The 18400-nt window shown below is 42.1% G+C and overlaps 1 protein-coding gene across 1 annotated transcript in view; it reads left to right on the top strand.

Moving 5' to 3' along the window:
* The first annotated feature begins 332 nt into the window (after positions 1-332).
* The window catches only part of PPARGC1A (PPARG coactivator 1 alpha), a 369906-nt gene continuing 351838 nt past the window's right edge, over positions 333-18400 (top strand). The window contains exon 1 of the mRNA XM_050338766.1: positions 333-790. Within this exon, the coding sequence (XP_050194723.1) occupies positions 704-790 (87 nt within the window). The 5' untranslated portion in view covers positions 333-703. The remainder of the gene's footprint in view (positions 791-18400) is intronic.

Here is an 18400-nt window from a genome sequence, read left to right as displayed (position 1 = left end):
CGCCGCTTTTCCCATCCCTTTCCCTTCGGGCTCCCGCGGCCGGGCTGCAGCAGAAGAGCCGAACCCGTGCCCTCCCGGCTGCGAACCGAGCGGCAACTTTGTGGGCGCAGCGCAGCGCGGTGCTGCGCGGCGGGGCCGGGCGCGGGGCGGGGCGGGGAGGCCGGGCCGCGGCCGGGAGGGCGGGCCCGCCCGCGGCGGCGCTGCCCCGGCGCGGCGGGGGAGGACGCGCGTCGCCACTTCCCTGCTCCTTCCCCGCCGCGGTGCGGCCGCAGGTCCTGCAGGCGCCCCTCGTTCCCGTGCGCAGGGCTGCGCTGCCGAGCGGGGACGGGCGGGCGGGCGGGCATGGCGAGGGCGCCCGGCGCTGGTGATCCAGTGCCGGGGTCTGTAGCGCGGCCCGTCCCCGGCGGCGGCGGCGGCGGAGCGAGCGCGCGCACGTGACCGGCCCCGGCCCTCGGTGCCGCCGCGAACGGCCGCGCTCACACACGCACAGACACGCGGCACCCGCGCCTCCATCCATCCATCCATCCAGCCTCCCGTCCCTCCAGCCCCGCTGCCCCGCACGCACCGCGCCGCCCGCCGCCAGCGCGAAGCTGTCGGCACCACTCCGCGGGGACAGCGCCAGCGGCGGCGGCAGCGACCCCGCAAGAGGCAAGAGTTTGCGAGGGCTGCTCGCGCCTTCCCGAAGAGGTTTTGCTCCCAGAGGATGGCTGGCTGCGGGCTGTCGGAAGACGCTTGCTTCTCCTCCTTCTTTTACAACTACACCTCCTCCTGGGAGACCTCCTACAACCAGGTAAGAGGTGGCCGGTGCTGCGCGCTCGCCGCCGCTGCGCCCGCCCGGCTGCTCGGGGGAGACGAAGGTGGTGCCAGTGTGTGCAGGAAGGGTCTGGAAGTGTTTCTATTCAGCGTGTACGTGTGTTGTGGGGACGGGGCGGGGGGCTTGAATTAGCCGAGAAAAGAAATGAGAGAAAAGAGCCTTTTCCCTTGAGCCTTTCGGGCCCCTTCCCTCCGCCCCCGCCCCTCCCGTGAGGAAGAGGAGCGTGAGGAGGGCTGAGGAGCGGGAGCCGTAGCCCGCGGAGTGCTGCGCGATGCCCGGGAGCAACTCGGTGCTCAGCCGGGCAACTCGAGCGGAGTGCCCCGAGCCTGCCCTCGGCTGCGCTGAGGGACCGCACCGAGGCAGCCGGGCGAGTTTGGACAGGCTGCGTGCGAGAGGGATCCCACCGCACCCGTGTCCCCCTCCCTCGGAAATGGCTGCATACGCATTCAGACCCATAAAAATTAAGGATCCTGCCTAGGTGGAAATAGTTCTGCTCACCCGTCTCTCCTCCTGATTCACCGCGACCCCCCCTCCCCGCACTTAACTTTGATGACTGTGCAATGCGGAGCGCGCAGCCGGGTAACGCCGGCCGGGCCCGTCCCTGCCGCCCCCGCCGGGGCTCGGGCAGCGGGGGGCGGCTGGCGAGGCAGTGGGGGAGAGCAGGGGGAAACCAGAATTCGCGCCTCAGAGGTAGAGAGCTATTCTGGGAGCCTCCGAAGCGTCTTTAATTAAATAACTGTTGTAGTCTGCTGCCCCCGCTGCTTGTCTGGTGAAAGTCTACAGGCAACTGTCATTTATAAACTACACCGGTGTGTGTGTGCGTGCGTGCGTGGGGAAGGGGGTTTCTGGCGCTGGCGTGACAGGAAAAGTTGGGCAGCGGATGGAAGCGGGCAGCGGAGCGGGCTGGAGGCGCCCTGGGCTGTGCGGGCAGCGGTGCCCGCGGGGGGGCGGGAGAGCCGGGGGAGAGAGTGAGGGGGGTCTCCTCCCCGCTCCCTCCCTGCGGGGGCACAGCCCGCTGAGCTAGGGGGAAAACGTGCGGCCCACGACCCGGCTTTCCAGGGGACCGAACCCCCCAGACGAGTAGTTGCCAGTCTGAGGTTGCACCTCACGGCGAGGCAGCGGGCAGCCGCGCGCACCTCCCCGCTCCAGGAGTTGCGAACGCCGAGCGGCGAGGAGCGGGGCTGCCCCCCGGCAGCGGCCGGGCGCTGTGGGGCTCCAGAGCCCTGACAACCGGCTCGTCCGAAGCAGCCGAATAAATGAATAAATTCCTGTATCTGTGTCCCGGGTGCGAGCGGAGCCCCGCCGGGCTCATCTCGGCAGGCGCCCGCCCCGTGCCGGGCACAGCTGCCGGGTGTGCCGCCCCGGCCGGGGAGAGCCCTCCCGGCGGGGAACAAGTCAGGCTGGCGTGCGCCGAGGACTGGGGGGCTCGTGTGGGGACCAGGCGCTCCTCAAAGCCAGAGCCAGCGCCGAACCGCCGTCTCCTGGGCGCGCCGGAGCCCCTCAGGCTCGGCGAAGCCGTCCGGGGCCGCCGGTGGCCCCGCACCCGGCGGGGCGGGGAGAGGCAGGTACGCGGGGCCGGGAGCGCGGCGGGGCTGCCCGGGCTCTCGGCTGCCCGGACTCTCGGCCCCGGCGCTCGGCTGCCCGGCCGACCGGGGCCGGCAGCAGGCGGGAGGTCGCGCCGCGCCCGCCGCGGCTCGGGGTGGCCGGTGCGAGCGAGCCCGCGCCGGGTGTGTGTTCCTCTGCACGTACCGAGGGCACACACCGGTGCCGGTGTGTTTGTGTGAGCACAGAACGTGCGTTATCATCCTGCTAAATGCGAGCCCGTGCGAGTCACCGGGATTTCAGAAAGGCTCATGCCTGGTACAAAAGGCAGGCAGTCACAGGGAAGACTCCTTTGAAACCATCAGAGGGAGAAAATGGTTAGGAACACAGACAATAAAATCAGGTTTAAACCGGCTCCTTTATCTAAAGTTAGTTTCATTCTGTAGCGAAACAGTTCGGTGAAAGGATAGCATTGTGAAATGATAGGTTCCCTTACATCCCCTTTCAGGAGAGCAAGCCCGTATCACAATGGAAGCAGGAAGAATTGCTGGCAAATCCAGAGTTGATCTATTCTAAATACCAGTGTTGAACTGTATCTAAGGGAAAACGCGGGAGATAATTCAGGATGCAGAAGGTCTATTTATAGAAGGACTATACAAACTGTAGGGTATATACACAAAGTTGAATTAAATATGCATGATTAGGAAAGGCGTTTCGAAGGAGAAGGTGTAATCATTACATAGCATTACAACGGGAACAGATGAGCTTGCAAGACTTTCCAGGGTGAAGATGAGAAGAATTTTTAAGACACATATTCTTTCTGGTGCTCAAGGCTCCTTTCTATTTTCATCTTTTGCGTATTACGTTAGCATTTACATCAGTCAAATTCACCAGCTGAGGATTAGCAGTAGATGTTAGTCTGAATATGAAATAAAAATGAATATGGGATTTTACTGCAAATAGCTTTTCTCACAAGTTTTAACACTTAAAAAGGCAGAGTTGGCTTAGATTTGACAGTCAGCCATATTTGTGTTTGTTTGTTTTTACCTGAATTGCATCCAAAAAAAAAAAAAAAAAAGCTTGTAAACCGTTTCTTCTTGCTAAATATAGCAACATAGCCAAAATAGATTTTGTCTTCTATACTCTGTTTAAAACAAAGCAGCAAACAGAAAAACTTTAAAACAAAGTGCTGAGATGAGAAGATGGGTTGACTACTGGAAAAATAGTTTTTTATTCCTAGATCAATATGATGCACTCTCAACATCTAGTACGAGGTAAAAGGATCCCTTGTATAATATCAATAGTGGCTCAGCCATATCTTACTAAAAAGAATCTTTTCCTGGCATCTCAAGGCTTTAATGAGAGTATAAGTAAGCAAAATAAGACTTTAACAATGGATCCAGTCAGGTTAAAGAGAACAGTGACATCTTCTAGAAGCATAATATACGATCCAGCATCTTTGAAAGAGAGCTAGAATGTTTGCTTTATAATTCAGAGAGGTTAAGAAATGTATTTCAGCTTTTATATTTTTGATGCATTATTGCAGTTCGTTTTTAAGCTCAAACTTATATGTGTGATTTGTTGGCAATATTCTTGGAAGGAACTTTTCCATTGCATATTAAAATCCAAAGTGCATCACAAAAAAGCTTGTATTGGAAAATCGTGTCTAGAAACTTTATGAAGTCTGGTTTGGATCAATTTCTGAGATAGTCTTCAAGCATATAAGGTTTTATATTAGTTACAAATAAGACTTTGCATTAATAAGGATAACTCCAAAAATATTGAGTATTCTTCTGAAGTTTTCTGTCTTTTTTTGTAGTTGTTACAGTACAGGGACTTAACCATTATGCTACATTCTGGACTAGGCAAACTTGTAGACTTAAATCTTGAGATCTTTGAAGTGTGGTTGCATAAGCTTACCTGTGTTGTCTTGCCAGTGTGTGTAAACCTGAGGTGAAGCAATATCCATCAGATTTCCTGTTGATTCATTCTGTGATCTGCATTTTTAGACCAGCAATAAACATTCTACTTTTAGTTCTTTATTTTTGCCAGAACCTTACTGAGTATATGTTCTGGAAATTTTCTTTGCATCTGTTTCTTAATTAGTAGTCATGAGTAAAGAGCAGCAATTCTTAAGTACTGCAGAGAGGGTATTCAGCCTTGCAAGAGCAGTAATATTCTTGGGCATAACCTGTCCACGCTGAACTGGCAGCATTATTTGTATTAATTATTTCTCATTCTACAGTTCAGAATTGGATACGTTATTGTGTTACTAATCTGTGTGGTTGGGAAGTGCTTGAAAATCATTTGAAATGTAGTTCATGAATGAAATCCTATGCTTAACATATAAATCTGGATACTTATTTTAATTTGACCTCAAAATCCTTGCAGTATAGAAGTAAATTGAGAGGTGTATGTTGCCTGATTGATGCCATTATTTCAGAGATTTTTCCCTGCAACATTCAGCTATGGACTTATTACCTGGCATCATTTCTTTGTCCTGTGTTTTCAAACATGGGAGTACATTATACGATATACTTTGACGAAATGTATTCTGCACGTATGAGTAAGTCAGTGAAAGACAAAGCTAAGAGCCAACCTTGTGGCTCAGCTCTTTGTCTTTACATATGCAGGGACAAAAGCACCCCAATGCAGACAGAGCTTTCTGCCAGTATTTTTGGGGAGCTGGACTTTTGGGAGCTTTATGCATTTTCTTCTTTTAACTAAAGTAAGTCCAATGGCCACTTCTGTTTTGGTCTGTAGCCACTGAGGCTCTTTGACTTACTTTTGTTTCCATGTTTCTGGATTTTTTTTTTTTTTTTTATAAATTTAAATAATAGAACTCTGAAGTCTGTGCAGGTTTGGAAATATACTAGATTAGTTGTGTTAATGCACTGCATGTATGTAGCATATACTAAGTGTGTGTGTGTATGGGGATGTTGAATGAGAGGTACCAATCTGCACAAGATTGGACAATGCCCTTCATGATTTTTGAAGATGTTTTTCTTCAGTGGAAGAACAGTCAGTCAATAGTTGTACCTTTTCGGCTGTGAAAACCAATGGAATAAAACCATTCTATTTAGTTACATGTTAGCAGAGCTTGTAACGTCTCTTCAAATTAAAAGGAGGCTGATCAAAGAAAAAAAAAAAGGCAATCCTGGTTTAGTATTAACAGAAAATGTACGGTAATTTTAAAAAAGAGTGAATCATGGACTTGAAATTTTTCTGAGTTTTCTATTTCCGAGGGTGTTCATTCACAAAGCTGAGAAAACAGCAGTAAAAGTGAAAGTGAAACTGAAGAGACCTATTTTCTTGACATCCCAGCATAAGATAAATGATAGGATAATGAGAAAGATGTAGTTTAATAAAAGCAGGTAATAGACTTTAAAAAAATATTGTTAAACATGATTCTCCTTCTTTCAGAGATTAATGCCTTAATTGGTCATTCAACACAGTAACTTTGAAAACTGTACTCCAACAGTAGGCTCGTTTAGCAAAAAAAGCATTGTTTAAACTGTGAAAAACTCATTTTCTCATGGCCCAGAGCAAACCAGCTAAATAGTTTATACAGGAGAGCACAATAATGCAAGTTTAAAGCATATGCAGAAAATGGTCAAGATATTATTGTCATGTCTTAGTTTAGAGGAAAAGCTCATGTGAAAATTTTAAGTTACAGTTATGGCTGTGATGAACTAATGCAGTTGAGTGCTTTATACATAAGATGGGATTTTCAGAAATACAGTTGTGTTCGGGAGAAAATGTCAGTAGTTCTAGCAATGTGTTCTGAAGGAAGAGGGCAGGGAGTTCTTAGCTGGTCAAATGCTCATGTGGTCTAAGCAGAAATGTAAAAGTGCAGGGTTTGCATTGGAATGAGAATGGGGTCATCCACCCTTTGTACTCATCATCAGGGAAGCAGAACCTTCTTCCAGAGAGACCATAGGAAATCAATGAGTACACTTTGCTAGTGTAGAGATAAATGTGTCCTGCAGAAGGGTATTAAATATAAAAGGGCAGCAGGAAAATGATTTACTACATGAAGCAGTGGAACTTTCTTTTGGTCATCTAAAAGGCAATTTTCATTTTTTGATAACATAATTGTATTTTTTAAATACTAATAACTGAAAAAGGCTGGCAAATCAGCTCTTTTACAGGGATTTGAGCCCTAATGTAATATAATAATGTAAGCTAGGAGAGGCTTGTTTACAAATATCAGCTTATTTACAAACATATACATGTTTTTTTAACATATTATCTGGCATTTATAATTTAGACTGTAATGATCTGATCTGACTTACCAAAAGTTAATGGGGTTTTTAATGTTTTTTCCTGAGGCCGTGTGGATGCCTGTGATCCAGTTTGTCTCGCCATGACCAGAAGGTATCACTGAGGGATACCAGCACAACGGATGCACATAGGAGAGAACCTGATGTACGTTTAGGTGTAGAGACTTAATGAAATGTGGAAGAGCAGGTGCACAGTCCTAATATTTTGGTGGTTTTCTAAATTTCCTGTGATGTTTGCTGTGTGAGCAAATCTCCGTTTACATTTAAAACTTATAGGACTGTGAAATTGCTAAAAAGGACAGAAACCAAATAATTCTACAATATTTTTTGTCCTAGACCCTGTTTTCTCTAAAAGTGGTCAGTTAAGATTCTCCTTCTGCTACAAAGCTGTGTATTACTGCCTTGTCTCTAAAGGTAAAATTAAGGTGAAGAGAGATTAATAGCAGAGTGCCCCTTGCTCTAGATATAGCACTTGTGACACTACAGTGCTAATTTTGGAAGGAGAAATTAGGTATTTGCGGTTCCATATGAACTCACTGTGACCCAAAATGATGAAAGGTGTGTCTAGGCTAGCACTTCTTTTGGAGGCAGGAGTGTGCTGTGTTCATCCTGACTCTACTGTGCTTTGGTTGGTGTTGTAGGTTGATCTTGTTGCAAATGAATGGAATTCCTTTCTGATAAAGCTGGACTGCAGGATGTGTTCCAGGAGTACCCCTAGTGCATTTGAGCTAGGAATTGATTATCAACTAATGAGATGAGACCAGAGCTAGGATGAAGTTAAATAGTCAGCCATAGCCGGTACAAAGGGTGTCGTGTGGATGTCAGATCCTCAGCACCAGCTGTCTGACTCTTCCAGTCCTACTGTTCCTCATTGCTTGCTTGTGTAGACAGCCCCTGCATACACTCAGGTTTGCCTAGCAGAGGGCACGTGGAAGCCAATATTTGGGAAGCTGTTTGGAGGCTTGTGGGTAGAATGGGTCAGTTGACATTCATCCTTATGTTGCAATCATAAGGCCATTATTCTTTCCCTCAAAAAGGGGTGGTTTGTGTTGGCATGAAGAGGAAAGGTTCGTTTGATCGCTTGTAATATAACACACGAGTGAGTAAGAGGCACTGGTACTTCGGCTTGAAAAAGCCCTCCACATTTTTAACCCATTTTATTATTTGCAAGAGCAATTTAGTTCCTAATGTTAACAATGAGTGATTATGATTCTGTACTTCCGTTTACAGCATAAATTAGCATTTTGTTTTCCATTACAGCTTTTGAATGAGGAATTATAATGTATAATTTGCTGCAAATAGATGTTATCATCTCTTTGGATGTGAACAACCACATAAACTTGAGCAAATGATAAAAATGGAATCAATTACTTCTCAAATGGAAGTAGTTTACAAACCTTCACAAACAAAATGGCAATAGTTGCTGGTTATTGTAACAAATAATTAGGTTTTTTTTTTTAAACAACATTTATTGAATTCTATTGACAATTTAGTAATTGCTTATAGAATATTTAATCACCCCACTCACAAAATACATGCCACACAATATATGCATTTTTTAAACTGCAGATTGCCTCTGTAGTCCTTGTTTGAAGCTTTACTCATGTATATTCACCTGTACAAATGTTCCAGAAGGGGAGTACTGAGCACAAATCATGCTGCTGATGATTAGAGAGCTTCACAATATTCTGGAATTAGTAGATTAGGATTGAAATCATAGAGGAGAGAAGAATGAAGAGTATGTGTTGTAGGCTGTATCCAAAGCCTGCTGAAGGTGATGTGAATTTTTCTGCTGCTTTTGAACTCATAATCTACGTCCTGGTTATTAGAAGGATAAAGAAGAGACGAGACGTTATTACAGGTGCTTGAATGAGTGAATGCTGTAAGTCTCTACTGTAGAGGAAGATAATAACTTGTACTTTAATGAGTTTACTAGTTTGAATTTCACAAAACAAGTTTTCACTGTCAGTAGCTGCGATATGTTTCTGTATTATACAGAGTTATTCATGCTTGGAAAAATACCACTCCACAGCCAAAGTGAATGTGAGGAGCAGTCCAGAATCACTCTCATTCTCTTCCCATTGCAGGCTTTCTTCATATCACTAAAGGACATAATCCAAGCATCATTCTCAACCCCTTCCTTTCAAAGAGGTTGTCTAAATTCTGATGATTTTCTACATACTGGTTTGCATATATGTTTATTTCTAATCCCCCAAAGCTCTGACTGTAAAGTCACCACCTACATCATCTCCTGTCAACCTTAATTCGTCAGTCTTTTTCTCACAGTCGTCCCTGGTAACCCCATTGTATCCATACTCTCTTGATTACCCCTAGTGTGTGTTTTATCCTTATGTAGAAATGCAAATTAAAGTCCATACTTTGCCTCATATAATGCTTTAGTTTTTAGACCTCTTCTTGTTGTCCTTTTAAAGCCTTTGCATAATTTAGTTGTTCCCTGTTTACTGTTACCACCACCCCTTTTTGTTTATGACTGATGCTTTAGATTTGATGCTTGCTGGGTTGCTTCTCTCAATAAGCATTTTTTTTGCTATCCCCACACTTTGACTTTGTGAAGTCATGAGGCCATTGAGGAAGATTATGTAGGCTTTCATCAATAGTGTCTTGAAAGCCATTGTTGCTTAATTATTAAAATTGGATAATCTTATTTTGTGCTTGAAAAACTATGGAACAAAGTGACCAAAACACATCATCAGCCTGCTGCATTTCACTCTATTCATCTGTTGCTTGTTTCTTAGGATGATGTCTGCTGCCGTACTTGGATCAGTCTGTAGATCAGATAAACAATAGCTTTTTATTCTTCTAATAATTGAAAAAAGACTAATGATGTATTTTCTCATTTGCTCCAGTCTACCAAGCATTGAAGTAATTGAGGGAGATAAAACCCCAGATAGAATGGGAGTAACATCACTTGCAATTCAGGGTGCTGTGTTCAGCCTTAGAGCCTCCTTTAGAGAACACGAAGCTGATTGTTTAGGATGGAGCTTTCTCATAATTTTATTTTCGAGGCAGCTGTTGGTTGTGCAAATTTACTTGTTTTCTCAATTTGACTATAAGTCTGTCTTTTTTTTTTTTCTCTTTCTCAACAAACTGTCTTGGGCTGGAGCAGAAGGGGAATGTTATGATGCTGCATATTTGCAGTGAAGTTTTTTTAAGTTTAGAATGAGCGTCTGGTGTAATGATTCCTGAAGGGCTGCTGGAACTTGAATTTAGCGTGCATGGCTTCGTAAAACATATCCACAGTTGTCACAGGCTTCTTGGACTGAGCAATTCACAATGTTAGAGGTTTATCTGGTTTGTAAAAACTCACAAAGTCACTCCAACAAGGTAACTCACTTCAACCATTTGTTTTCTTTTTTTTTTTTAAAGTATTTTGTTGAGTCCAACAGCTCATTGTGACTTGAAGTATCTGCTAAACTTTGACTTTTTATTCCTGAAGCTTATTATGTCTGCCTGCAACTTCTCTATGCTCATAGTTTGCTTAGGCCTTGATCCAGCAGACCACTTAATTGCTCAAGTGTAAACATGTGAAGTCAAGGGAACTGCTTACAATGAATGTCTAGTGTACTGAATTGTGGCCTTAAACAGCTGAATCTTGAGGACAGAGAACCTTCCTTCCATCTTGTTTGTCAGGTACTTGCCATGCTTCCGATGCATTAGAAGAACTGATGGTAATTGTGGCAGTGGGAGCAAGAAAGCAATGAGGAGATCAAGGAGACCTGGTAATGGTAAAGGAAACCTGCCAATTGTTCATTGGCAGTTCAGTCTCTTTGTTTGTTAAAAGGATTTGCATATAAAAGATGATTCCTCTTCTCCCAAGCAAAAACCTGTGAATAGGTAGTGCTCTAAAAATGCAAAATTATGTACAGTGACAGAAAGCTATGCATGAAATATACTTGAGGATAGGAAACTCCTTGGATGGTAAACAAGGTTTTAAAAAAAAAAAAAAGGAAAAATATGGCTGAAAACATGTAATGGTAAGAAAAAGGACTGTAAGTAGGATATGCACACACTTAAATATTTAGCCATGTGAAACAATGAGTTGAATGAACTACTGACCAGATAAATTAGTAAAACAAAAGTAAGGTTGCACTTCTAGCCTTTTTTTATTTTCATCCAAAAGACTATTAATTGCTGGAGGATTAAAATAATTCACGTTCAAGGATAGAAAGTGATAACAATGTGCAGAACTTGGATACTCCAGCTATACAAGAAACAGTGAAAGGAATACTTTTCTCTCTGTGTGATGTCAAAGCCAAAAGAGGGGTGGGGGGGAGAAGGAGGGGATTGTGGCTCTTTGATGTCACTTTCAGAATAAAAATAATGCTGTAAAAGAAATAACATAATCTTTTTCTATTTATCTAAGTCCTTTTTTTTTTTTTTTCCTAAAGAGTTAGGGCAGCATTGTTAATTGATTTTTTCTGACACTCATAATAACAGTTGTATTAAAAAACAATTTACAAAGGATTTTTTTTTCCGGAAGCTGAGCCCTGCAGAATCTGTTATAGGAAAGTGGGTAGAGAGTGGATTATTGTACATCACTGTTCTCACATAATTATAATCTGCTTGATTGGTAAAATGCATGTTGTGCTTTTGCATTGTCCATTTTCAACGAGTGGTGTCTTTCCAATAAGATTTGCTGGTTTAGTAGTAATAGCATCAGTATCTCTCATGCCCTTTCAGTATAAATAAAGGTTGTCCTAACAGCTGCTCAGATTGTGCTGGCATGGTAGCCATCTTTGCTGGAGTGTCAGTTTTTGGCTAGAATATTTTAACACACTGGGGCTTTTCTCTGGTTACGAATGGTTGAATCATTTCCAGCTGTGAAAACAGATGTGTGGCTTTTTTGGGAAGTAAAGTTAATTAGGGGAGGCTTATGAATTGATTTTTTTTTTTCTTTTATGGTGGGGTTAGAGGATGCCTTTAGAAAAGGAGTAGGGTTTTTTAATGAATGTGAATCTGGACAGACCAATGCAAACAGCATTATAAGGAAAATTTTGGGCATATCCATAACAAAAGGGACCTTTCTATTGCACAATAACTTTTAAAACCATGATAAAAATGAAAAGAAGAAATACTTTCCATTGCACAAAAGCTTTTAAAACCATGATAAAAACGAAAAGAGGAAATACTATTTACGTGTATAACTAATAAAGTTGAGACAAAAATGGCAAATATAAAGGCTAGTTAATTTTGGTGCATATTGTGTATTAATATTGTTGTTTTGTAAGGCAGCTCACAGTTGTTTTACATCTGTTTGGGCCAACACTTCACAGACATCTCATTAAATTTTTTGTTTTCTTCATCTATGACTTCTGTCTTTGAAAGGAATTCTCTAGGTGAAACCCGGAAAATATTTGCCATGTTTCAAACATTCTCTTCCCTTTTGTGTTTAGCATAGTGATTTGGACCTTTAACATTGATGTCTGTCTATTTTTAAGTCTGCTGGTAGGCACAACCCAGTTTCGTGGAAAAGGGAGCTTTTCATGTGAAGAAACTCTTAGTTTTGTGATTTCTTTCTTATGCTTCTTGTTCTTGATTGTTACATAAAATAAATGGCAAAGGGTGGAAAAAATAAAACAGCAATTGCTGTTAAAATGAATTAAAAAAAAATTTATAAATTACAAAAATTGCTGTCAAAAATTAAACAAGCAAACTTGTTTAATTTTTGTTATTCTTGTTGAAAATAAGGGTCATATGGAAATCTGTTCATTAGAACATCCTGTAGCGAGAATGTTGTCCCTGGGCACGTGCTGGGGCTGCATAGTGTATGGAGCACTGAAACCCCAGATGTACACAAGTGTCTGTAGGATTATCAATAAACCTTCATGGCTATGAACTATAAACTCACTGAACAGCATTCAGCTTTTCTAAGACTACTGCAACTGTAAACTAACAATGCAAACAGGAAAAAAATGGATTGTTTACACTTATATTTTGCATTTTTTTTCCCCATGGGAAAAATGAATATTCGGAAAGGTCATGGAGAGACCATTATAAAAAAAATATACTTATGGAGATCACAGACATGTATCCATGAGATGACTGACCTTTTCTTCTCCCATGAGTAGGTTGAATTACAGGACTTGTTTGGTGCTTTGGATGCATTCCCTGTTAGAGAGCCTTGATGAACGGCTTTGTATGTTTAGAAGAGTGTGTTGCTGATGTAGGATTTGCAGAGAATGAGGAGATGATGTACTTCTCCTGTTTTAAATGTCCAGGAAGTGGGACAGTGGTTTTAGATGTTTTTTGTAAGGGGCATTGCCCATTATTTAAGCAGAGTGACTGTCTGCCTTTGGATTAGTAGTTGCCCAGGATGAAGAACAGATGTGGCAGTGCTCCCTGCAGTGCAAGTCTCTGAGGCTTTAACATGTTAGATCCTATTTTTGGATATATTTTTGCCAGATATTAACTATATGAACTGGGTTTTGCCACAGTTGTATGTCTCAAGCTAGGGTTTGTGTTTGGTTAGTTTTGTTTCTTCGTGGGGTTGTTTTCATGCAGGTATCAATCAACATGACTTTGCTGTCTTCAGGAATGTTATTAGATTAAAAGAAAAAAACATGTAAAATTTCATACTATAATGTATAATTAAATCTTCTCGGTAGGGAAGGCAGTATAAAGTGTAGAACTGTTTTGGTTTTTTTTTAGTAGAGGATGTGTTGTTTTTTTTTCTTGGTGAAGAATTATTAAGTATAAGACAAAAAGCAAACAAGAGAATAAAAGGACTGGCATATTGAGAATATTTTATAAAAATATTAATTCTTTTGTAGTTTAGAAGATGTAAAGCAAAGTGGCAGCAAAAGTCAAAGCTGTATTTGATTAGAAATCAAAAGGTTATTAATAGTGCTGATTACTTCAGCTTAGTTATATCTGCTCTAGTATTACTCTTATTTGTTTGCAACACTAATCAAGCTCACTGTAAGCCCTTATCTTTGACCAACCAGAAGAAATCATAAAAGGAAATAATTGTTTAGTGAGAAAGACTTTGATAACAGCATGACTCTTGTGTGGGAGACAAGGAGATAACAGTGTCTGAATGAAATGATATAACCAAGGTAACTAAGGTGATAAATTCTTTAGCTGTCCTGTCCTCAGCAGTAAAATATACAGCAAATTAAAGGTGTCTTTTCAAGAATCATTTTAAGAACTGATTGTATTTGTAATTTGCATGTTTCACATTTGCATGTGTTGAGGAAATGGAGGAGATTTGGTTTTGGGAATAATATGATTTTGTAAATCCACAATTTTAGCCACAGAGTTTGACCAGATGATTCAGCCCTCCTTACTATCCCTTTGTCTCTCTATTGAATTGAAAACTGTGATTGGTGTTTAAATTTTGACCAAAATATTTCCCAAAATTTAAGTATTTATCTGAAGGATGGCATCAAGCATTCAGTAAAGCTTTTGCTACTTACTGTATGGTTAATCATTCTCATTGTTTGCTTTCCTTAGAAACATTGCTTATTACAGTTGTTCGAAATTAATTTTCTAGGCAGAGTTCTCTTTGTGACTTGACCTGGTAGGTTGGGAAGCTCTTCAGTATCTTTTGTTTCTACCTCTGAAAAATACTTTTACTCAAGACACCAGGGTGTCTTCTTTTTTTAAGCTAATCAGAGTGACCTCTTTAAGACTCTTACTGGAGGACATTTTTTTGCAGACTTAAGTACATTTGCATAACTTCTCTGTTTTCCTTCCAGTTTTTTGATTTCCCTTTAGGAAAATCAGATGCCAGAAGCATGAGATGTTATTTCAGTATTGGTCTCTACAATGCTGTCAGTACTACAGAGGAGAATGTACTTACCTGCTTCTCTTCATTACATTCAAGGTTCAAATTAATTCTTTTTGCTGCAATATCACAACGAGAGCTCACATTGAGTAAGTTGTGCACTTCAATACTTGTTGTCTTAACTGAGTCATGATTATCCAGGTTATAGTCTCCCATCCTGTACATATGTTACATTTTCTGTTCATTGATCTGCACCTTAGCACTTCATTTTATCCAAACAGGCTCAAGAGCAAGCACTCAAGGAAGAGGCAAGTCCATGTATTTTAGCATCCACGATGGCCCGTAGTGGTTTCAATGTGGTGTAATGTGCAGTCAGGTGTGCTAAGGTAGTTACCATGGCAGTTGTTCACCTTTACTGCCTCTTTGTGTTAGTGTGGCTTTCGTGACAGAAGGCCCTCCATCCGAATTTTCAAGCTTAACTGCACACCGAATTGCTCCCTAACCTGGTTCTTTCAAAATGACCTAAATTAATATAAACATTAAAAAAATTCTATAGTTACGAATCTTAACAACCACAAACAAACCTGCCTTACTTTTGAAAGAGCTTGGGTACAGTACAGTAGTGATATGCTGTCATGCTGGGTGATCATCAAGAAGTGATGATGAGCAACTAGAGGTCTGTAGGGGTGGTAGGCTGGGTCAGCTGCAGCCTCAAGAGACTCTGAATTCAGCCTGTTTGCTGTAAAAGCACTAAATTCGGAGAGGTACTAAGTAAATAAGGATTGAGTGCTTTTTTTATGAAAGATTCGAGTTGGAAACACAGTGGGAGCGTCTTGGTTTCAATAGGCGTGGATTTTTCCTCTGTAGAGCTATGGATAATGAATACATCTTTCTGTAGGTGTATATTGAGGTTGTGAGGTTTTTTTCATTTTTTCACCCACACCTTTTCAAGGAAGTAACGATTTTGAGTGATCTGATTTTTGGAGGCTCAGCTTCAGATATCGTAAATAGGGTTGACTTTCAACAGCTAATTGTTTAGCACTTACTGAGTTTTTGGGCTTTTAGAGCAACTAAATCTTGAACAACAAGAATCAGTGTCTCTTGACATGCGTGTCTCTAATATTTAATGCGTGAAGACAGCTTGCAACCACACTGCAGGGAAAGCTATGGAAACCTTGCTAGGCTGGATTATGCAGAGAATTGCCAGTAGTCACAGAAATTGATTACTGTAACTGATGTCTCTTTTTAATAATGTATTCTTATGATGTTTGTAAATCACAGGCAGGAATTTGAAGGCCTGAATACCTACTGTATATCTTCTTGAAAACACACCTGGTATGGTCAGTCCCTTATGTAGTTCCACAGTGCAGGGTTCTGAACTTCATGCATAACATTCATCTGTTCCCCAGTCTGATTTGATGGCGTATATTTTGCTTGCAGATTGAAGACTGTAACAGGCTCTCCTGATATCTGTGTCAAACTTCTGTGAGATAAAACACAGCCTGAAATAATTCCCTGTAAACTGTCAGTGACCACCAAGAGTTTTGATTCGGCAGTGATGACTGTATTTAGAGCTGAGCCCAGGGGACTTAATATAACAACTGTCAAAGGCTTGTTTTCTGAAGGTGTATGGATGCGAGAAGTAAGGTGCCTTTCAGTAAGACTTTTGTTATGTTCTTCTAAAATATATAGTGCTGTGTAGGAATATTTGAGATGATTTAAAATTAACTGGCTCAGATAACAAAGGCAACAGTGCTAGTCTTCTGTCTTCTAGTGGATTAGTTACTACAGGTCAGCAAGCATGTTAGTGTTCATTCTGTCTGCTGTGCAGATCACAGAACTGTTAGGGTTGGAAGGAAGCTCTGGGGATCATCCAATCCAACACCTCTGCAAGGCAGGGTCACCTGGAGTAGGTTACACAGGAACATATCCAGGTGGGTTTTGAATCTCTCCAACTCCACAATCTCCCTGCGCAGACTGTTCCAGTGCTCTACCACTCTCAACGTAAAGAAGTTCTTCCTCATGTTGAGGTGTAACTTCTTCTGTTTTAGTTTATGGCTGTTACTCCTTGTCTTGTCGCTGAGCACCACCAAAACCAGTCTGGCACCATCTTCTTGGCACCTGCCTGTGAGATATTTATATGCATTAATAAGATCCCCTCTCAGTCTTCTCTTCTAGACTAAACAGACCCTGCAGCCTTGTCACATAAGAGAGATACTCCAGACCCCTGATCATCTTTATGACCCTCTGCTGGACCCTCTCCAGTAGCTGCTTGTCTTTCTTGTAGTATGGAGAGCAGAACTGGACACTGTACCCTGGATGTGGCCTCAGCAGAGCTGAGTAGAGGGGAAGGATTATCTCCCTCAGCCTGCTGGCCCCACGCTCCCCAGTACAGCCCAGGGTACCATTGGCTCTCCTGGCTGCAGGTCACACTGCTGGTTCACAGTCGACTTGTCATCCGCCAAGACTCCCAGGTCCCCCTCTGCAGAGCTGCTCTCCAGTGGGCCAGCTTCCAGCTTGTGCTGATATTTTGGGTTTTTCCTCCCCGGGTGCAGGACCCTGCATTTGCCCTTGTTGAACCTGATTACATTTCTCTCTGCCCAATTCTCCAGCCTATCAAGTTGCCTCTGAATGGCAGCCACAGCCTTCAGATGTGCAGATGGAAGGCTGTGTTGGATATCTCTGTTCAGCGTTGCAGTTCCTGCAAACTATATGCATACTTCTGAAGTGATGTGAGTAGCAACTGAACATTGAATGAGGGGGTTTCTGAGAATTTTATTCTTAGGAGAAGATTTAAGAAACCTTTGTCGGGACAGACTTAAAAGATGACACCTGAAGGTCAGGTTGAAAAGTTTAGGACTTACATTACCTGAAGAAAAAGGGTTGTTCACAGATGTACATTTAAAAAAAAAAAAAAATAAATCTAACTTTAAAAACAAAATAAGCATGCACAGTGAATTGCATAATTTTACAATAATTTAGATGTATTTGTCTGTCTAGAAACCCTAAATACTCTACTGCCAAGCATTAGAAATTCCATCTACAACATTTTCTACAATACGTTTTGTATGTGTGCTTTAATGATGTAAGAGACATGACTACTTTTGTAGTGTAAAGTACACTGATTTCAAATGAGGAAAAAATGCATAATTCTCTGAAACAGAAGAGGCATACATAATAAAAACATCTAACTCAGAGTTAACTTAAAGAGTGGCAAACCATGTTTAAAAGAATCATGTGTAGCCAGTGCTCTGGTAGGGGAGCACACAGAAATTTCCCTTTTAAGAAATTAAACTCAAATGGAAAGGTTATCAACCATTGGAACAGGCTGCCAGGGAAGTACGTGAGTCACCATGCCTGGAGATACTTAAAAGATGTGTAGATGTGGTGCTTAGGGACATGGTTTAATGGTGGACTTGGCAATGCTGGGTTAGTGGTCAGACTTGATGATCTTAAAGGTCTTTTCCAACTTAAACAATTCTGTCATTCTGTGAAAGTGTTAAGCATTGTCCTGCTTTTCCTGTATTTCCTGTTCACCCCAGCATCTTCCTGTTAAGAAGTAGCACAAATGTGGCATTTACTATGTGTTTAATCTCTCTTTTATTTTTAAATAGATCTTTTTAAACTAGTAGCAGCTTTAAGAATTAGGTTAGGAGAATTGTAAAAGCAAATGAGAGAAGCCAGTGTAATGACATTTCATACTTACATATAAGTTTTCTGTCATTTGAAAACTCAAGGTCTACTGCTTTTGGTTGCCAAATGTTAGGCTGATTGCTTTCAAGGTGAAGCTGTACTGTGCTGCTTTGAACCGATACTGCATGATTAGGGTAATAAGTAAGTGTCACTTAATTGGAACAGGCCTGATCAGAAGACATTCCAGGTAACTGATTTAAGCCAAACAATACTTAATTGCAATGACTGTTGCTTAATGGGGATGGTAATTATGTGCATTGGGGATACCTTCAAATGATTCATTGGTGGTTGGGTCTTTTGTGTCTCCCTTACTGTTGGCTC

Source organism: Myiozetetes cayanensis, unplaced genomic scaffold (genome assembly GCF_022539395.1).
Source record: "Myiozetetes cayanensis isolate MyiCay16 unplaced genomic scaffold, myiCay2020 scf7, whole genome shotgun sequence".
Lineage (NCBI taxonomy): Eukaryota > Metazoa > Chordata > Aves > Passeriformes > Tyrannidae > Myiozetetes > Myiozetetes cayanensis.
Note: the sequence above shows the minus strand (reverse complement) of the source record. Positions and strands in the feature narration are given on the sequence as shown.